We start from the raw sequence: 22964 nt of genomic DNA on the forward strand, positions 1-22964 counted from the left end.
ATTCGAGAGACAGAGGTATGAAAACACACATTTGCCTCAGGTGAGATTACTTAAGGCTCAGTCATTCAAAAACCGTGCCCTTTCAAAAAAGAATGTTAAAGCCATTCCGTGATTCATGGTGGAGACGACAAACAAACAGACAAACAAAACGACCACATGAACAAAACACACAAATAGATAAACAGTGCGGAAGTAAACAAGCGTGAGGAGACACAGGAGCTGTGGAGGGGAGAGGAGAGAGGAGAGCGAGGAGAGCAGTGAGGGGTCAGGAGGGGAGAGTGAGGGGAGAGATGTGGGGGGAAGGCTACTCACCGCCATCGGAGACCGCTGCAGACTGCAAGAGAACACAGAGAGACATGGGTGAGCTGAGACCGTCTCCTCATGGCACCATATCCCACAGACAGAGTCCGAGAGAGGGACAGCTAACAAGCGGCAGGGCCTGAACTCTATGGAGGGTTGGCCCTCTGACACACACACACACACACACACACATTCACACGTACTCTCACTCACTCAGGTCTCAAACGTGTATACCCACACCTACACACACACACACACCAGTTCCTCCTGTTTCGCCGGTAACACCCTAATGTTCCACGCTGCTTAATGAGATGTGTCTGGTGGGTGTGGCTATGGAGCACTGCCCTCACTAAGCAACCTCCTCCCTTTGAGAGATGCATCTAGCACTTTTACCCACTGTTGTAGGGGATGGGACTCCACATATTGACCAACACAGACATACATCAACACAGACAGACACAACAACACAGACAAACACACGCCAACACAGAGGAGTACACACCAACAGAGCAACACACACTAACACAGACAGACACACGGCAACACAGAAAAACGCACACTAATACAGACACACATCAACACAGACAGACACAACAACACAGACAAACACACACCAACATAGAGGAGTACACACCAACAGAGAATCACACACAAACACAGACAGACAAACACCAACACTGAGAAACACACAAGAATACAGACACACACCAACACAGACAGACACACATCAACACAGACAGACACACACCAACACAAGAAAAACCAACACAGAAAAACACACACACACTAGCACAGAGAAACACACACCAACACAGATAAACACACAATAACACAGAGACACACACCCCAGCACAAAGACACACACCAAATTAAACACTTTCAAGATTTAAAAAAAAAAAAAAAAAAAATCTGGACTTGTGCCTATCCAGGTAACGAATGGGAAAAACCAAGGGATGAAAATCCCCAGAGTTAAGCCAACACAACAATAGTGTCCCTCATGCATACGAATGCTCCTGCAGAGGAGGGTGCTTGAGTCACGGGGCCGTGATAGGTGCAGGCCCGCCGCGTGGGAGGCCAATCAGCTGTGGCTTTCAAGCGAGAGCCGTGACCTGTTCCTCATAGGACACAGCACGCATGACTCACTTCCTGTGAATGCCAGGGAGAGGTTTCGCACCGATCAGGCGGCGGAAAACAGCAGGCGCGCGCGCTGTAACAAAACCCCGCCGAGACACAACAGAGGCGGCAGAGGCAGGAATACCTACCGTCAGCGCTGAGTGTAAACAGTCTTATGGAAAGACAGATAGAGATACTCTACTGTAAATAACGCTGAAATACAACCATAAACAAACACTTATACAAACACACACACACACACACACACACACACACACAGACACTTAATATCACTCTGCTCCAGTCTGAACAGTATGTGCCCAGACATGTTAGTGGTTTATCGTGTATCATTGTTTTCAATTACAGCAATACACACATCAATGTAGGCGTAGAACTGATATCACTCAAAATGTAAATTTCCAATGTTGCAAAACAAAGAAGTGAAAATGAAGGTGGCAAAGATGCAGCGATGGGAGACCAAAACCGTTTTAAATGTCTCCTGAAAGGTCACGGCCTTGTCGGGAACAAACAAAAGGTTTGTGAGGTCCAAATAATCAGTACCTGTTCAGCTGCCAAAACAAAAAGTCTCAAGACCAAAGTTGGAGTACAAGCATATCTTGGAAAGTTGCAGCGAGCAACAGAATGGCTGAGACCACATCAAGGCCGCTGTCACATTCTTGCGGTGGGCAGAAATACGGCGAAGCCCAGCCAGGAGATTATAGATATCACAGTTTCTCCTTATTTACTTTGAAAGCCGCTCAATTCACATAACCCACAACCCATCATGGCAAAGCAAAAGAAAATACAGAAAAAAAAGCCTGCCCCCCACCCCCCACCACCCAAACACACACACACACTCACACACACACACACTTTCCTCTTTGCAGTGATGTTGAGATGATTTGTCCAGGCCGCAGGACAACAGGGGAAAAGAAGGAGGAGGCATTAAATACATTTTTAGAAAAAAAGAGAGTATGACCATATGACCTTTCCACGCATTGATCATAAAAGCTGAATATGGCCATGGAATATGGATGTCATTATGCTTGGAAATGCTCTCATAATATTCTTAACAGCGGTTTTGGCTTTTATTTCCTCAAGGCAAGAACGCAAAACCCCCACTAACCTCCATCTAGTCGCGTCTAAGTATTAGCACTGTTCTGTGCAGCGTCTGTATCTCCATTAGTCTGCCTGTTTTTGCACTAATTCAAACACACAGGAATAAGTTACTATTCATGAATGGGTCCCACCGTGTCTGTCTGGCAATGGCCCAAGACTCATTGTCCTGGAATTAGCACCAAGCCAGACAATTAGGAAAGGCAGGAAAGAACAACCCTAAACCAGGCAAGCGGCTTTGCAGCGAAGATGTCATATCCTTTTGTGTCATACAACAGCTAGGGCTGGGCAAACTATTCACACATTTCTGATTGGACGACCAGATATCCCAGGACATCTTGACCTGTAGCAATCAAGGACATGCTGCTATACCTCTAAATACTAATGCTGATGAAACCAAGTAATGCGATGTCATACATGGACCTCTGGGCACTGGTCTTGACATGGCATGTTGATCAGTGTGGAAGTTTAGATGGGCAACATCAAGTGGACCAGGGCTTTTCCAGGGCTTTTCAACCATTGGTCTACAGCCCACTGCAGTGCAAACAATGATGTTAAATTCACTTTTGTTTAGCTGGATATGATTGGCTTATCTACCTCCATGACTTTCAGGTTAGGCAATTTAATATGCCAATTTTTTTAATGTGGAGGTCTCTAAAGGCCTAGCTAATGGTCCCTGATCATGCATTTAACAACAAGTAGTGACAATATTTCATTCAGTGGGAGGGGGGGTGCTCTGGTTGCTTCCTTTGTCAGGAAGGATCAGCTGAAACCCTCTGGAGTAGACCACCTAAGAGAGGACCACTCAGACAGGATCAATACTCCTCAACACTCACTAATGAATGTGCCCGACATTAACCTGAACCTAGGGGTTACTGCAACTGGGAGGCAAGAGAGCGTCCCCTGGTGAATGGGGTGTGTTTAGTTAAAGTGTGCTGTTTCACATACAATGCAGCCTTTTAGAAAAAAAAAACACTAACACTTTATATGGTGCATCCAATTGATGTATGAGTGTGAGTCAGCAGCAGTACTATCAATCCAACTTCATCAATTTGCTTGATTACAATTCCATGACCTTTATTGGCGTGCAAATACAAACACCTAAAACCAACACCTTTTTTGTGTATGTGTGGGGTGGCCTCACTGGCTCGAGGTTGTATGTCTTCTTTTGTGGCATGCCATTGCCAATACATATGTTGCTGCTGCTCGCGCAGTTTCTTCAATTTCTCCATTACATTTTCCCTTCATTTGATAGTTCTGTGAGCTCTGGGTAGAAACGTTTTGCTTTTGTGAAGAATTCACATCTCAGGTTTGTATAATGACTGCACTCAGTGAGAAAATGTAGCTATGTTTCCACAGATTACATTGTCTGCTTTGGTGCTAATTTGTGACAAAAAAAAGGATTATTGTAACCACAATCATTATTGTACTCCAACTGCCATCAGTGGAGCACAGCAAGTGTAGGAAGTAGGTGTGAAACTGTCTACAAGTTTGTGAAGTGCTTAATCCAGCTACCCGACTGTTGGAGCACACCTTGGAACATGTAAGTCTCACAGCTCTCCTCTTTGTCTGAGTCTCCCACGTCTTCCGCCACCCTTAGCCCCCTTTTCTCTTCTTTCTTCACCTCCCCCTCCTCTTGCTCTCTCTCTCTCTCTCTCTCTGTCCCTCTCTCCTTCTCTCTCTCGTTTTTTCTCAGGAGTCAGCCGGAGCTGATGAGTTCCAGACTGCGTGAGGCGTGGCAGCCGCCGTGTGTTGATCCAGCTCACAGTATGCTGAGGCATATGTTTCCTGCCTAGTGCTCTTCAGCCCCCTACCCAGACCTCCTCCTCTTCCTCCTCCTCTCTCTCTCTCTCTCTCTCTCTCTCTCTCTCTCTCTCTCTCTCTCTCTCTTTCTCCTCATTCCTGTGGATCCTGCTATTCTCTTGGCAGAAACGTCTCACCACATGTAATAAAATGTCAGTGGGTTTTTCCAAGCCTTTAACTCCTCCTATCCCAACCCCCAACCCCCATCTCTCTCTATCTCTCTCTCTCTCTCTCTCTCTCTCTCTCTCTCTCTCTCTCTCTCTCTCTCTCTCTCTCTCTCTCTCTCTCTCTCTCTCTCTCTCTCTCTCTCTCTCTCTCTCTCTCTCTCTCTCTCTCTCTCTCTCTCTCTCTCTCTCTCTCTCTCTCTCTCTCTCTCAGAAAGGGGGTTCACTGTACTCCTCCAGACAGTGAGCCTTGGCCTTTTCGGAGTCCAGGGGACCATAATGGGGGGCCTGGCTGCAAACCTCCCGCACCAAACACAACAAAGAGAGCCCCAGAGCATCAACGGGGCCTTGAAACGCCAGCAGACAAACTGCAGCTCAGCAAAAAAAACCCAGCGAGCATCTCTAAGATGCGGTCAGATGAGCTTCTTCCTCTCCTCCTCCTCGTCATCTCCTCACATACCCCCCCAAAAAATGTCAGCTCTTCTCCAATATCCATCCATCATAACAGTCCAGTTAGATTCAGAGGAAGGACCAGGGGTACTTTGGGGATCACATTTTTGGAAAGCGAAGCTGTATTATTCAGATACCAGACCACTCCAAAACACAGGCATTGATTTATGGAAGAGCCTACATGAAAACAGTATGGTTTTCAAAATCATAGTGCAGTCTGTGTTGGTCTCAGCGAGTGTATTGTGTATGACGATCACTGGAATGAAATGAAAAGACTAGCTGAGACCACTTGGTTTATTTCACTTTCCAGGCAGGGGACAGATGGGTGGCATATGATACAAGAGCAGACACACACTCTCTCTCTCTCACACACACACACACACACACACACACACACACACACACACACACACACACACACACACACACACACACACACACACACACACACACACACACACACTGTGTGGTAGTTTGATACGTGGGAATACTAGAATTCACATTTCCAGATGAGCAGCAGATTCTCAAGTTCACTCACAAATGTTGATGACACACACAGACACACACACACACAGAGACACACACACACACACAGAGAGACACACACACACACACACACACACACACCACACACACACACACACACACACACAGAGACACAGACACACACACACACAGAGACACACACACACACACACACACACACACACACAGAGACACAGACACACACACAAAGACAACCCTGTTTAGACTTGTTTGGAGTATTTATGACTGTATGACTTGTGCTCAGCAAGTGCAACGTGTATTGTTTCATGATGGTGAGGAGCGCCTAATGTCTACCTATGTCAAAGAATGGGAGAGGGAGGGAGGGAGAGAGAGAGAGAGAGAGAGAGAGAGAACAAATACAAATACACAATATACTACAAAGACAGAGAATACACACACCTTGCTCTAGGGCTGGTATGAGAACAGATAAACACATACAACATGCAATAAAATGTAGGAGACACACACACACACACACACACACACACACAACACACACGCATACACACACACACGCACATGAACACACTCATGCACACGCACACACACACAGACATATCCACACACACACACACAACAAAATATGGGTTCGATGTATGAGGATGTTTCCTAACTTCTGCAGTTAAAAGGGAGTTTGTGCAGAAACAGAGCAAGCTTGGCTAAAAAGCTCGGTGTTGACTTTTGCATTTTTCAAAATGCATAGTGGCTGGCATTGAGAGCCACACTCTGTCCACTGTGAGCAAAGGCAGCAGCTTCGTGGACCTATCCAATACTTCCATGTTTGCTTTGGCTAACCTTGCATAGCAAACATACCTCTATGCGCACACACACACACACACACACACACACAGACACACACAGACAGACACACACACACACACACACACACACACACACACACACACACACACACACACACAAGCATGAACACAAGGAAGTAGGAGATAATGATATGATTTGGTCAAATACCTTCCAAGTTAGCGCACACACACACACACACACACACACACACACACACACACACAAACATCTGTAGACTTAGAGAGTAGGGCAGATGTTGTTAAAAAAGGAAAGAAAAAAAAACTTGTTCAGGTGTGGCTATCCACTCGTACCTTGAGTCGCCATGCTGAACTATAACTCTCTAAAAAGCCCAAAACAAACCGTTGTAGGCTTTGCAGTCTGGGAAGCCAGACATGCAGGACACACAGAGCCCAGCCTACAGTAGAGGAGCCCCAGGAGCTCAGACTCAAGGAGGGAATGTCCCCCCACACCCCCCAACCCGCCCTGCTTCCCACCCCCCCACTTCTCCCCCATCTCACCTATTCAGCGCAGAAACACAGACCGAGGCAGGAGCAACGGAACTCTCAATCGGAAACAAATGCAAAGGAGGCACAAACGCCACGAGCTTTTTTTTGGAACCGGACCGTCCCCAACTCACCGTGTTGAAGTACCAGACTTTCTTGAAGGAGAGCCTCTTCTTGAGACTCATGGCTGAGCCCCGCGAGGAGGCGTGAGGGAGAGTGCGCGGACGCGGCCGTCGATGAGGATGAGGAGGAGGAGGAAGAGGAGGAGGAGGAGGCGCGGAGCGAGCTTACATGCCTGAGCTGTGTGCGGCGGCGAGGCTGAGCGAGGACTGAAGGCTGGGACCGGCGCCGCGGCAGAAGCCATGCCTCCCCAGAGCCCAGAGCAACCACTCACTCACTCACTCGCTCGCTCGCTCAGAGTCGGGCCAGCCGCGGCATGAGCAGACACGCTCACAACACACACACACACACACACACACACACACACACACACATACACACATGCGGGTGCACGCTCGCTTGATCTGCTCACTCGCTGATTCACTGACGAAGAAGTTCCATTCCAACTCCAACACTGTTCCTATGGCAACCAGGCCCCACAGCAGGAACGTAACCCCCTTTTCTCCCCCAGTCCCTTGCTATAACTGTGGAAGTACGGAACCCCGAGGAATGGTAGGATTCTCTCTCTCTCTCTCTCTCTCTCTCTCTCTCTCTCTCTCTCTCTCTCTTCCCCCTCCAACCCTCTCTCCTCCTCTCCTTCAACCCTCTCTCCTTTAGTTTTAGGCAGCCTGTTTCCCAGTGGCTGGCCCGAGTGCTTAAGTCTCGTTTGGCTGCTTCCTTAATTCCAGGAGTGCAAAAGCAGAAACCCTGAGCCAGCACTCTCCTGTTGCTCCAGCGTAGTAATTGTGGTGGTCGGGGAGAACCAGCTCAGCTATTCCGACCCTGTCCACCTGGGCAGCCCAGTCCAGCCCAGTCCAGCACAGCCCAGCCCTGAAACACTGAAATAACTCAGTGAAATAACTATTTTTCTTCTCTCTCTCTTTCTGATCATTCACAACCCCAAAGCCAGCTCCCTCCTGAGAGCAGTGAGAAGTAAAACAACAGCGGTAACGGGCCAGCGCGTCATGTTAATCGGCCGGCCGCGTGCCGTGCGCTCAAGCCCCAGGTAGCTGCTCCTGCTGGAAGCCCGCGGACAGAACTGCCGTGCTGGGAAGTGTGAGGGAGAAGAAGTAGGAATTTTGTACTGAAAGGATCATTATTGAAGCAGGAAACTGGGGGACTGGGAGTGATGCAATGGGGAGAGGGAGTGTGTGTGTGTGTGGGTGTTAGTGTGTGTGTGTGTGTGTGTGTGTGTGTGAGAGAGAGAGAAAGAGGGAGAGAGTGTTTCTGTGAGAGTGTCCGTTAGCAGAGCAGTTGGGAACTAATGAAAATCAGGTCTGCAGAGGGTCAGAAAGATTTGAAAAAATGAAAAAAAAAGAAAGGATCGTTGAGTTCCTCCCACAAAGGCATCATTTAGTTCAGGCCATATGGTCCAGCAGCCAAACATGCAAGTGTGCTGCTGGGCAATTTCCTGCTTCTGAGAATGGCAAACCCTCTTCCAAACAATACTCTCAAAACATGCACTCTGTTAACTAAACTCACCTTAATGCCTGCACTGACGCCTGTAATGGGGCTTCAGAGAGACCCTTTTGATCTACCTTCCTCTCCTCTCATGCAAAAGAGAGAGAGAGAGAGGGAGAGAGGGAGGGAGGGAGAGAGAGAGAGGGTGAGAGAGAGTCCGTTTTGATCTACCTTCTTCTCCTCTCATGCAAAAGCATAGAGAGAGAGGGAGAGAGAGAAAGAGCAAGAGAGAGAGAGAGAGAGACAGGGGAGAGAGACCCTTTTGATCTACCCTCTCCTCCTCTCATGCAAAAGAAAGGAGAGAGAGTGTGTATGAAACTCACTAAGGGCAGTCACAATATTTACATGGCTGAAGGTAACATTCTGCAGCACATGTTTGGCGTTTGACCCCGCGCGTTCTCTTCTGCAGGCCAGAATATATGCAGGCTCAAGCAATGAGACCTGGAGAAATAAGACATGTCCAGAGTTGCCAACCCAGAGCATCACAATATTAACCTCTCCTTTTATTCTTATAAATGCACAATTTCGAGTGCGTCGTCAAGACTTTCTTTTGGCCACGTTTGGGCCAAATGGTTTCCATCTGCAAGACACACAGTATTAATCCTTAGTTTGTGGTTTCATGTCACAGTTTGATATCTTAGTGGGATTTTCCCTATGGTCAATATTTTTCCTGTTGATGTGAGAAAGCCAACTACCGATTTTGGTTAGAAGTGAAAAGAATGGCCTGATTAATTCTTTTTTTTTTTTTTTGAAGAGGGCTTGCGCAACGAGTTTTGTTTTCTTTCGGTCCTCACAGGCACTGTTCTAACACCTCCACAATCCAAGTGTTGACTTGAAGACAGCGGGGAAAAAGACAAATGCCTTCACAGCCATTAGCGTTCTGATCCCGCTATTGGCCAGCGGATAATGGGATCTTTATGGAGAGAGGCGAAGGCCGACTAGTGCAGGAGAGTCACGCGGACCCGACTCCCAGGAGCCTGCAGGCCCCCGCTGTCTACTGCACAGCACTCTCCCCCTCACTGGGCCACAGCAGGAGCCAGTGGGCCTCCCTGTCTACTGTAGGGAACTTAATGGGATCTTCATTTAGCTTACAACCTGCAGAACTTTGAATTTTCATGTTGTTTTTTTTATATTTTTATGTGTTTTCTTTATGCTTTTATGTTTCCAAATGTTTTTTTTTTGGTGTTGTTTGTGATTCTAATTTAACATTAACCCTGCACATTTGAAATTTGATGTTGCTTTCTATGTTTTTATGTATTTTTCATTCTATTTATGCTTGCATTTTTTTTCTGAATGTTTTCTTTTATGTATCTATCGTCCATTCTGGTGTCAAATGTGATTTGTGTGGCTGAGGTATGCGTGGATACTGCTGTGCTAGAAATGCCCCCTCTGGGATATTAAGGAGATCCTGGATCCTTGGGAATCCCCAGGGCCACTGGGTGGTTCCGTTTGGGCTTTCACCCACAAACTGCCTGGTCTTGGTTTGTGTTCTGCTCTGTTCTGTTCTGTTCTGCATTGTGGCCTCATGCCATTTATTTCAGGTCAGGCAGCTACTGAGTCCAGGTCCAAACCTGACCAGTCAGTCGCTGCCTGGTCCAGTTTGGCCTTTAATTCACTAGCTGCCTGGTCTTGGTTTAAAATGAAACGGCACGAGGCCACAATGTGGTTTGTAGGAATCCCTAGTTCCTATGCAGAGAGGTCCTCCAGGCTCAGAAGATAATGTAAACAATATAAGGGTTTGGCCACCACACAATTCCCACAAATTTCTCTCAATCTCAAGGATACAATATCATCCGTTCTGTATCTGATTTTACTTTGCGTTGCCCGCGTCGCGTATAAATAACAGTAGCAGCAATTGATTGTCTGAAACTGCTGTTTCACTTGGCCAAAAATGACCCAATAATCTCCCATGGCATCTGCCCTTTATTTTCATTATCTGCCCACCACTACTGAGTCTGCAGCTTTGTTCAAAATCCTGTGCAAATCCAACACAAGAAAAACAGCCCTGATGGCTTGGACCTCCCTTCTCCCCTCTCCAAAACTATTAACATGATACGCTGCAATCACAGTGTAATAAATAAGTTTGGCCTTGACGTCATGTCAGAAAGTATGCTGAAGTGTTTATTTGAGCTGACACATTGGTGGTGCATATTTCCAAAGCAGCGCCACAGTCAACGAGGGATTTACATTTGTGGCAACTGGCATGATGACTGGAGAGGGGAGGAGAGGAGAGGAGAGAAGAGAAGAGAAGAGAAAAGAGAAGAGGAGAAGGGAAGAGAAGAGAAGAGAAGAGAGGAGATGGGTGGGGAGGATAAGGGAGAAAAAGAGAGGAGTAGAAAGGAGAGTAGAGGAGAGGGGAGAAGAGAAGAGAAGAGAAGAGGAGAGAAGAAGAGAAGAGAGGAGAGGAGAGCAGAGGAGAGAAGAGAAGAGAAGAGAAGAGAGGAGAGAGGAGAAGAGGAAAGGAGAGGAGAGGAGAAGAGAAGAGAGGAGAGGAGAGGAGAGGAGGGGAAAGGAAAGGAAAGGAGAGGAGAGGAGAGGAGAGGAAAGGAGGGGAAAGGAAAGGAAAGGAAAGGAGAGGAGAGGAGAGGAGAGGAGAGGTGTCAAGGTCTGAGGGCAGAGCACTACAGTCAGCATCCTACTCTGGAGCCCTATAAACATTTGGATGCTTCTAGAAAAGAGCAGTAAAAACAGTCACACTACCTTTAAGGATACATAATGCTGCACATTATACACTACAGAGTGTGGTCTATACTGCAGCTCATTCAGGAGGGGAGCAGCTTTTACTGAATCAACCTTTAAACCCAACCCCATACGAAGGCATACTTTAGAGACTCCATCTCCTGCCTGGTCAAACGGCCGGATCCCTTTTGGGGAGACCTGCTGGTAACTTTGACAGGCGTTACCTTAATGGCAACATCAATCCACTCAGGAGTCAACCCATCAAGCCCCCATCAGGAAAGGGTAAAGTGCTAAAAAACAGTGCGGTTGTAACCTGAAGCTTAAAATAAAAGCTATTTCCACCGTGTTCCAATTTCCTGGGATCCTTCAGAAATTGAACGAAAGAACAACAACAACAAAAAAATGGTGACCTTTCCCTGAGGCCCAGTCTTTCACTTCAAACCTCAACATTTCATGTTTTTTCATGGCAAATGCTGAGCACTCTGACACAGTGGCATTCCAAACGGCCACAGAGTTAAGCTTGAGAGAAGGACATAGCGTATGTAGCTCTTTACTCACTGCTGCGCAAAGAGTGACCTTTCCTAGCACAAGCCTCAATCAAAAGAAAACAAACTAAATGAAATTTCAGAGCACAGTTAGGTTCAGTACCTCTCACTACCACACCGTTTCCAAACCTTGGGGTCGAGACCCCATGTGGGCTCGCCTGAAATTCAAATGGGGTCGCTTGAGATAGTGGGCATTTTACAATTGATCAGTACATTACATTAGAATGTACATACAATAAATAAAAAATATTAAACCCCCCATGTAATCAGATCCTTACAATCTTGCTACATACAAATAAACTCAAACCGCCTGCATGAGATGCTTGATTGATGTAGTCATACTTGATCAACGTTCTAAACAAAGTAGCAAAACAACCACACGAGCAAAGTTAGCCAGACGAATTAGCTTGCTAAGACAGTTAGGGAAAATCAAAGCACCACTCTCGACTGGGAGTTACAACAAAGATGTTGTGAATGACTGTGAATGGCACATCAAAATAGCGTCAACTGCCAAAAAAGGTTGGGAACCAACTGTCAGAACCAGCTGTCAGAGCTCACAGAAAATGACGACATGCTTCTGTAGTTTCTACCAGGCAGACTAAGTACATGATGGCGAAATTTCACTTTCCCTGTTAGCAGAAAGCACTTCCAAAGTGTTTTGAGTCAGAGATGAATGTGTCATCCTGCATTACTGTGTAGCACAAGATACAACAGATATCGAGTATCTGTTAACCACGTGATATGGAAGAATGAGAAAAGCCCACATTTGTACAATCTTTAAGACACCCTAAGTACCTCTTGCACAGGAGGACATTTCATCAAATTAGTTTTAGATCATTCAAATAATCCAAGAGTTTAAGCTGTTATTGACAAAAGTATTTTTGTAGATGCATTACATGTGTTTGTGTTGTGTGTGCGCTTGTGTGTAAGTATGCGCTTGTGTGTGCAAAAATATATGCGCACACAAACATTATGTCCTCAGTTGCCCACAATCCAAATCCAAGAGCTTCGGACATCCGTCCCCGTCCACACATCCAACCCCCCCGCCCCCCCCCCCACCCCGCCCCCGCCCCAGGGGCACGCTCATTTGTTTCCCTAAATTGGAGCATCTGCCCACAGTGCCACCAATCAGAGGACAGCTCTGAAGCCTGCCCTAACACTGCCCTCTACTGGCCCTGCTCTGCTCTGCAACTGCGCCGTGGCCTCGGTCCCATCTCTCCCGCTCCCACCGCCTGACTCATCCCACCCCTGAGCTCCCCTCTGGCAGCAGGGACGCATCATCAGGGGCCAGGACCTGACCGACGGGCCCCCCCGTGGGCACAGGCTCATTAAAGCCTCGCCGGGCTGTCACAGGTGGGCACCGGGTAAAGGCCACCGCACGCTCAAAGGGATCAGAAACAAACAGACACTAGACAATTCTTAATAAAATATGTAAAGTTAAGACTCAACAATTCAGATGATTTTTTAACTTTATGTTTTGAAGTGCTCCAAGCTAAGTTTGACAGGTATTGCCTAGGCGTAATGAAAATCTTTATAATAAAACATATTACTTAGGACTCAAAAAGTCATTGAGGCATTTCGATTTTTAAGTTAATATTTTTGAAGTTCTCTAAGCTGAGTTCAATGAACGAGTCTGAGCATAAGCCCACAGCTGTGTGAACCAAAAGGGCTATCAATTACACATAATAATGATCATTTCAAATCTTATGTAGTGTTTTGATATCCCAATTGAATCAAGTGATATAAGCACCCCCCCCCCCCCCCTCCCCCCGACATGGACAAGTGATACTACTTTTCAGTAATTTAAGACCAATACATTTCCTCCATCTTGGATTGAATTGAGTATTCCAAAACACCACGAGTGGTCCTAATCATGGGCCCCCTATAGAGTCAAGTCCTGCCTCTACACCTTTAGATAACAGACTGTTGATTGCATTCAAATCATTTATGAAGCAACACATGAAAGCCTTTAAAACACACGCACGCCAGCTCAACACATGCTTCAGAACTTAGAGGACTGAGGGAAGTTTTCAGCTAGGAGCTAGAGATTTGAGCAGTGAGGGGCAGCTAACACACACACACACACGCGCACACACACACACACACACACACACACACACACACACACACACACACACACACACACAGGGTGTATATTTTCATTTTATTACATTTTTAAAACATGCTTTGTTAATTCCTCCTGTGGCGACACACACACACACACACACTATAAAACAGTAATACCTGTTTCACAGTAGATTGACAAATGCATTTCTTCCACAAGACACCACACGCAAAGGAAGCAACAGGGACAGAGGGAAGAATCTTTGACATCTGGACAGCACTCTGTGTCAAAGGTGACTGTATGCGGTCAGCAGCAACAGAGCACACAACGAAGAGTCAAGCAAGATTACTGCTGAGCCCCGGAATTCCATGGCATGACCACACAAGCACTTCAGAGTGGTGCGAAACACACACACACACACACACACACCCCTTCGGTATTCAAACCCAACCCCACACTCGCATACTAACAGCACGACGACCCTGTTCACGCATACTAACGACACGCACAAACACAAAGACATGAAAGCTCACCCTCTCAAACATATACAGACCAAAGCACCACTCCTGTGTCCTGTAGAGGATGACAGTGTCATGTATGAGCCATTTAAAGGTCTAGCCTCAGTGTGTGTTGCCATTCCTTCTCCTCTGTGTGTGTGTGTGTGTGTGTGTGTGTGTGTGTGTGCAGAAACACTTACTCCGTCAGCGATCACGCTCAAAGTTTGCTCCATGTATGGCTGGCCGCACAACTCTCCTCAGCAAAGCTTCAGACCACAGCTCTTCTCTGTGTAAACACATCCATCGGAGTGGGTGCCTGTAAGGCGCTATGTATGTGTGTCCTTATGTGTGTATGTGTGTGTGTGTGTGTGTGCGTGTGTGTGTGTGCGCGCGCGAACATGCGGGGACAGAACACACACACACAGACACGCTGTTTGCTAGAGCGCGAGCCCTGAGTTCTCACTGCCCGTCACTGTCGCTATCGCTGTGAGCTCCCGTCGCCTATCTCTTTCTCTCTCTCTCTTCCTCCCTTCCTCCCTCCCTCTCTCCCTCCCTCTCTCTCTCTCTCCCTCCCCCTCTCTCTCTCTCTCTCCGTAATTCCTATTCCGCCCACAGAGCGAGGGGCTGAGGAGGAGATGCACCGACACGCTCGCTGCTGAGAGTGGAGACCATGCCTGAACATTGCGCCTTAGTGAGGGCGTTTGTGAGTGTGTGTGTGTGTGTGTGTGTGTGTGTGTGTGTGTGTGTGTGTGTGTGTGTGTGTGTGTGTGTGTGTGTGTGTGTGTGTTGGGGTGTGTTTGTGTGTGTGTGTGTGTGTGTGTGTTACATGTACTGGGCATGAAGATCAGAACACACACACATGCCTATAGATGGGCTGTTGTATGCAATAATCAAGTGCAGAGCCCAGTAGCCTACACATGCCGTTCTTACTGCTTACTGCGTTCGAAACAGAATTAAAAATAATTCGATAATTTTGCGGTCGTGTGTGTGTTCATGTTTCTACATGATCTTGTACTTCTGATGTCTGTGAGTGTATGTGCACGTGTTTTGTGTGTGTGTGTGTGTGAGTGATATGATTGCGTACATAAGTGGTGTATGCTGGTATCTAGGTGGTAGACCTTGCCTGGTGTCTAGGACCGGTGAGATATGAGGCTGTTGCATTCTTGAACAAGCCTCAACACAGTATTGGAGGCGATCCTGCTCAGCAGCGCAAGCCTTCGCTGATAGATCTGCCTCTCCGTCTGCTCTCACGCTGAAGCTCTACCATCTACAAACTGATCCTGGGTCATCAGCTGTGCAGTTAAAAATGACTACCTACCTACATCACCACCCCGCGGCACCCCCACCAACACACACACACACACACACACACACACACACACACACACACCTTACCACGTTAAATCACTGCCTCGTGTTCAGCCATGTGCAGATCAAGACAAGACGCATACCAGTGTACAGTTATGAACTCGCAGAGGAGACCATAGACAAGTACTGACAGAGATCACTGTTGCTCTGTCTCCAATGGCGTGAGTGAGTGTGTGTATGTGTGTGTGTGTGTGTGTGTGTGTGTGTGTGTTGTCCGTTCCAAGAATAAAACGATATCCGCTGTTTAGATTCTAAATGCATAAGAACAGCGTGGGGTCTGTTTATGGCTATATATCTCTGGGGCTGGAGGGCAACAGTGATTTCTAGGAAAAGCGTGGTTACTCCTGGACCTCGACTAGGATGGGTCAGCTCGGGACCTAAGGGTCTCATCAGGCAGCCACCACTGACCGCTCTGTGATCATATTTTCAATTATTAGGTGGCTTGAGTACATGCGTACAAGCCACACAGACACATACACACGCACAGACACAGACACAGACACACACACACACACACACACAAATACAGAGAGAGAGAGAGAGAGAAACAAAGAATGAAAGAGTCAAACTGTTTCAATACAGACATCACAAGACCAGGCATGGAGCCTACTGTGTTCCAGTATAGAGTCAGACATCGCCTCGATACACACTCAAACACCCGCCACAATCTTCACAGATCTCAACACAGCAGACAACCAACACATTCAAGCAGACCCTTAAAATACTGCCATGAGGTGTGTGTGTGTGTATGCGTGTATGTGTGTGTGTGTGTGTGTGTGTGTGTGTGTGTGTGTGTGTGTGTGTGTGTGTGTGCATTGTAAGCATAAGGACACCATTTTAGAGAGATTTTGTATTCTCGACATTGCGGCCACATCATTTCCGCTAAGTCTATGGGCTATGCTTGGTAAAAAAAAAACCCTTCAGTTGTATTTGTTAATTGATAAAAAAAAAAGAAAAAACTATTCTGATGAGCTGGATAGAATGGCAACAGTGGTACAGTCTGAAATTGATGACAGCTGGATTGAGCAAATAACGCGACAAATGACCAGATGGCTCATAGAAAAATGATCCGACGAAATGGCCGAATATTAGGTGTAATGTAAATTCTCCTCAGTTGTCAAAGATAGATGGGATGGATGGATGGATGGATGGATGGATGGGTTTCACCATTGTCCCCAAACCGGAGGTGGTTGGGATGTTGAGGCACCACTGACCCCTCGACACAGACTTCTCCCTCTCCACAGAGAGCACGTCCATCCAGAGCCGTGACGAGCGGCCGCACGTGGACCTCCACAAGAGCGAGCGTGCGTTCTCCTGTGACCTTCCCATTAACACATTCATCACAGCGGCACCTTGTTCAGAGCGCAGAAACGCCACGTAATCCCTCATAGGGGTACAGTGGGAGTCGAGTCCAAGATAACACAACGCTGGCAGCTTTTTTCTTCTTTCTTTTTTTTTTAAAAAGCTTGTATTTAAAGGTTAGAGAAGGTTAGAAAGCCAGGGAAGAGGCTTTAAGGCTCCATTCTGTAGCCTACATGCGCAACAATGGTAACTCTTGTTATTTTTAGTCACATACTAGTCTTATCTAATTAGGCTACAGAAAAAAAAAAATTGTGCCACACCGGTGTCTTTTCAACAACTCCTGTCACAGTGGAATGTGGGAGCTGCATTCCATTTGGTCCAGGTGTTTTGCTAGTTTAGTTGTACTTTTGGACTTCCCTTTCAAGCTAGTGGTAACTGCTGCACCAGCCTTTAACACATCAGGGGTTTTTTTCCATCACTGGGGGAGAATTTCCCCTTGAAATGAAATCTTTTATTTCTATTCATTTTCATTATCATTAAACTGAAAAGGTATCAAGCTACGCTTGTTTAGACGTTACAGTCTCAGGGCAAATGAACTGCCCAGAAAGGACATAGTTATGATATGTGCTGAGTTAATCTCGACCAAAAGAAAAGAAAAGAAAAGAAAAACTACAAACTGTGCAATATTATTGAACTCTCTCTCTCTCTCTCTCTCACTGTCTATCTCACACTCACACACTCTCTCACTCACAAACACACACACACACACACACACACACACACAAACACACACACACACACACACACACACACACACACACACACTCTCTCTCTCTCAAACTACCAAGATATACACATCAGCAGGAAGAGCCTAGACACTGGAAAGAGTCTTTAAAATGACAGCTCATCATGATACAGATGAATGAGAGGGAGACATCTAACAGCTACATAACTGTTGGCTGTGTCATCTAAAACGGAGACAGGGCTGTGTGTGTGTGTGTGTGTGTGTGTGTGTGTGTGTGTGTGTGTGATAGGGTAGGGTGGAGTGGAGTGGGAGAGTGTGTAGATATGTGTGTGCAGGCATAACTCATTGATGTCTGGTCGGGGAAATGTGTTGACCCAGCCCTGAGTGTCTATGAGTGTGCTTGCTGCTGTGATTTTGTATAGGAACAAATCATATTTTCAACATAACTGGATAGTTATGAATTTCTTGTCCTGTACATTTCACAACATTTAGAGTGTCTGCTTTGTGCCAGCATGTGTGTGTGTGTGTGTGTGTGTGTGAGAGAGAGAGAGAGCATATGGAAGTATCTCACCAGAGGGCAATAATTAGTGCATGTGTTTGTGTGTGTGTGTGTGAGAGAGTGAGTGAGTGTGCAGAATGGGGGATCCACAGCCCTTGCAAACAAGAATGCCAACTCATTTCTCCTCAGATCTCATTAGTACCAAGCACACAAGAATGCTCTCTCTCTCTCTCTCTCTCTCACACACACACACAAACGCGTACAGAGGCACTAATTAACCCCCTTCAACACCACACACACACACACACACACACACACACACACAGGACCACCATACTCTAATTACTTGCCTGCTTGAACACAAACCCATCTCTGTTCCCACAACACTGGCACCATTACCTCACATGCCACACCACAGAAAGGGGCTGAGGCGGAGCGGAAGGTGAAAGTAGGGGACAGGGCAGAGCTCTGGGCCAGAGCCACATGATGAGGGAGAGGGAGAGGGAGAGGGAGAGGGAGAGGGAGGGCAGGGACTGGGAGCTGTGGGCAAACTGGGTCAGTAGTCTATCTGCCCAACAGGTAGCCTACGGCACCAACAAACAGGGGGGGGGGGGGCTCCTCGCTGTCACGGATAGTGGCTTTGGCTAAAAGCATCGGCTAAATGAGTTTACAGTCTTGAGTGTACAGTGTTCTCTGCGTGTTTGGATATCTGTTTATATGAAGTGTATAGCGGCCTTGGATTTTTGCTTTATTTTTTTATCTAATTGTGCTGGGTATCTCGAAATAAATTTCATAATTATTATCGTGCATCATACGAAGCAAGTGAAGCCACACAGCCCAGGCAGGCCTACTAGTACATGCAGCCGAGCCGAGGCGGTTCGTGTCCTCCTTTATGCTCAAGTCATTATCACCCATCTCTAGCCTCCACTCCCCGGAGGGACTTTTCTAACTTTATCGCATTCCTCAGGCAGGCTAGAGAGAGAGAAAATACTTTCCCAGGCCGTAAACAAGAAAGAGATCCGCTCATTACTGCTATCTATGTCCACACGGGGACGGGGACCCACAGATACACCACCACCCTTCAACAGCACTGCTTTCACATTCATCTTTTGTTTGTTTGCTTAGTGTGTTTGTTTGTTTTCTTTTGCGCTAACCTGACCTGAGAGAGTGTATGCAGTTTGTATAGCATACCAAATGACAACCTCCCCGCTGAGATGCCAGTTTGTGGTCAAAGGAGAACTCTGGGGATTTTTTTCCAAAAAGGTCTCTGCTTCTCGAGGTCACAGAGTACTGTGGGTACGAAAAAAAAAAAAAAAACGAAATCGGTTTTACCTAGCTCGAGTTGCTACAGCCAACAGTTAGAGCTTTCAGGCAGCTACAGCGCTACACTGTGGGGGCATGTTATGAGCCCTCATGTTCATGCCCCCAGAGTGTAGCACTGTAGCTCCTGCCTGGCTGATTCAGCTGTCGGCTGTAACAAGTCGAGCTAGGTAAAAAAACTATTGTTTTCGGGGTTTTTATGGACTCGCTCACACTCGGTGACCTCGAGAAACAGAGATCTATGTGAAAAATCCCCAGAGTTCATACAGCCTTTTTCACTCTGAGGGCCACACATAGTATCAGTTCTATTAGCCAAGAACTCTATGTTACTATGTCTCTGTAACCTGTGTTGTGTTGAACCAGCGCGGTTCAGCCCTGCACACCACTGGACTCGAACCCGCAACACCTCGGATCGGGAGTCGAGCGTGCTGACAATCAGGCTAAAAGCCCAGACTACTAGCTTTCATGCCAGCAGCACTCTTGAGGTGTTGGGGAATGGGGTTTACAAACCTTCCACACGTACAGCTAAGATAGTTGGCATCCATTACATCTCGACATGTAGAACATTATCAACGTGAAGTGAATACCACACTAATGAGAACCAAAATTAAAGTCAGTTAAATATATATATTTAACTTTGACAGCGGTAATTAAGTTTTTAAAGAATGTGTTTTAGAATGACGCACAGCATATTTCGACACAGATCACTCACCATTGAAGAAGACTGTCAGCCAAGGACTAACAAGGTCTATATATCATGGACATGTCAACACATTTTTTTTGCACCAACATGTCATATTTTTGCACCAAAGACAAAATCATATGATTTCTACAAAATTATAATAATAATACAGTTAACATTAAAATCGCATGCCATATTTGGACCTCTAAAAAATGTCACTTCCCTTTTCCATTTTCCTTCTTGGCGTTTCACAGCTACGGAATAATCACAATGTCAAGTGCTACACAACCCTCATCTCTATACTCTCCTCGTCATCTTTTGTTGCCACGGCGACCTGCGGGGTCACATGTGAGCTTAACGTGAGACCCAGTCACGTGATCCGTGCCGTGACGAGCAGCAGCACCTCGGCCGCCCTAAAATTAGAGCTGCGTGTGGTCCTAGCATCATTAGCTGCAGCCACACAGCACACAGATCCATCCCATTCTGGGGCTTATGTCTGGGCTGGGCTGCACTGATGGGTCTACTGTCTTGTTAGCCAGAATTGTGTAGCACTTTTCCCCCGTACCAATTCCCATATTTCATCCACATCTCAAAAAATGCATGTAAAAAAAATCAAACCCATGACAGATGCAACTTATCTTCATCTTGGGGAGCGCTATTGAACGGAAGCTTCGCAGGTGCTACTTTACCTCTAGGTCATCCAGGGAGCGGGCCAGGCTGAGGCGCTTGGAGCGGCCGAACGAGCGACGGCCTCCGGAACGCTGGGGCAGAGGAGGGAACCCTAGGGACAACCCCCGGAACCTTCCACCCTGTGGAGGACAACGAGAGAGAGTTACATTATATTACAAAATTGTCTGCAAACACAACCCAGTTTTTGCTAAAGTGTCTTACATTTCTAGAGCTTTGTAGACAACAGACATGTTTGACATGACATGTCATGTGTACAGAGTTCTGTTTAAGCCATGGCTCTGATTGGCCAGCGGGCACCAGGCCAGAGGCCGAGTCACTGTCGCTCATCGTTGCTTCTACAACAGCAACCACAAGAACAGCAGCAACACAACACAACCATATTAAAATAACCCACTGATCCAAGGCATCATCCCCTAAGCTTGCGGTTTCCAAATGTTATTGCAGGCTCCATCCTCAAGTTCATAGCAGCGGCAGCCGGCAGCACATTTCTCATTACAACAGGGGGAATCCCTCCAGCCATTCACCACGGCCCTCAGTGTGGCTACAGCAGTGGAAAAGGGACATTGCATTGCACTAGTTTTCCTCTTAAGCACTACACCATAATCGAGTAGAGGAATCGAGTAATGACGGGAAAGAAAAGGAATTTGCACCAGATGACTTAAATAGCTCTATTGGGAAAGATCTCATCATCGTTATGAATAGGGTGTTAGGGAAAGGCAATACGAGCTGAAAGAAAGGCTTCTTAACCTAATGTTGTGGAGTGGGATACATCTTTGAACTTTGATGCTCTATCATAATCAAGCTACATTAAAGATGCATTAAAGCTCAATACACACAGACAGGTGAGCAGTGTGAGTCAATTAATCTATCAACTTAATACCGGCATGAGCAAGATCTTATGCACAAACGCTGCCTGGTGGGTCAGCTCAATGCTTCCAGAGCCTACCTGATAGCTTTAGTGCATGAACAAGACACTTTGATCATTGAGTGAATTTGCTCTTTGTCCATCATTTAAATGACGGCCCCTTAGAGCCTTGACTGAAATACATAACTTGTCATCCTACCAGGACAAATGAGGCCACTGAAGACCTCTGATAAGGCCTGAATGTCTGCGTAATGAAGGGTGTGTCTGTCAGCCTCTGGTCAGACAAGAGGACGCCCTCGTAACTCGGACCATAGACATAGACAGTAAGGACGAGCCCATCGTGAACGCATGACGTCTCACTGAAAACACCAAACCTAAGCTGAATGGCAACACATGCACTCATGTAGTGAAGAAGGTTCGAAAAAGAGTGAATGAAAAGCTCTCTTGCTTATCTTGAATTTCCCCTTGGGGATCAATAAAGTATACATCTATCTATCTATCAATCTATCAATCAGGAGCTCTCACTTCTAGCTAATGGCCATGGAACAGCCATTTACATGAATGGGTGTAGAGGATCTTTTGAGTTAATGAACCACTGACATGATTTTGGAAGCATTATTTTAATGTACAAAAGGTACATTAAGGTACAAAAAAACTCTTTAGTATTGCTTTAATTAAGAGTTTAGACCGTGCATTTTGCACAACATTTAAATCAGGGTCCAAGAAGGTCAAGGGAAGGGCATAAATAAAAGCCTCTGACTCTGATGAAGACGTGGCAAACGTCGAAACGTTAGTCCACTATATTGGCATCTTAATACATATCTAAAACTTCACATCTGAGTTGCTCCGGTGAACATTGTTTCTTCATAAATAAAAGCCTGTCCAACACCTGAGATAAGTTCGCCATGAGCCGGAACACATGCTGGCCCCGCAGAGAGCCCATGCACACACACTCCCACACACACACTCATGAGCTCTCATTAACCAGCCTCCTTTCAAGTCAAAAGCACGTTCGATTGGAAACCTTAAGAGGTCCTTTGCTTTCATGTCAGACTGCTCGGTGATATGTAGTGATTGCGCTCGTTTTTTTTGTTGCTGTCAATAGCGTTCAGCAATTAGCTCCCACAATGCATACCACACATCACCCCGTGTAAAGGCATCTGCTGCACGTCCATTTGCTGATGAGAAGTGTTTCTCATGAGAAGCTTTCTTTTTGAAGGCAGCTTAAGGAGTATGGTGAGTGAACTGAGGTTTCCCTTTTATTGGGACCACAGAGGACCAGCTGACCGAT

General features: G+C 46.5%; 1 protein-coding gene across 1 annotated transcript in view; it reads right to left on the bottom strand.

The window, feature by feature from the left end:
- rgs12b (regulator of G protein signaling 12b) overlaps positions 1–22964 on the bottom strand; it is a 52067-nt gene that overhangs the window by 18204 nt on the left and 10899 nt on the right. The window contains exons 4-5 of the mRNA XM_062520506.1: positions 20808–20927; positions 313–334 (exon numbers count right to left, since the gene is read on the bottom strand). Of these exons, the coding sequence (XP_062376490.1) occupies positions 313–334; positions 20808–20927 (142 nt within the window). The remainder of the gene's footprint in view (positions 1–312; positions 335–20807; positions 20928–22964) is intronic.

This window comes from Sardina pilchardus, chromosome 2, assembly GCF_963854185.1.
Source record: "Sardina pilchardus chromosome 2, fSarPil1.1, whole genome shotgun sequence".
Taxonomy (NCBI): Eukaryota; Metazoa; Chordata; class Actinopteri; order Clupeiformes; family Clupeidae; genus Sardina; species Sardina pilchardus.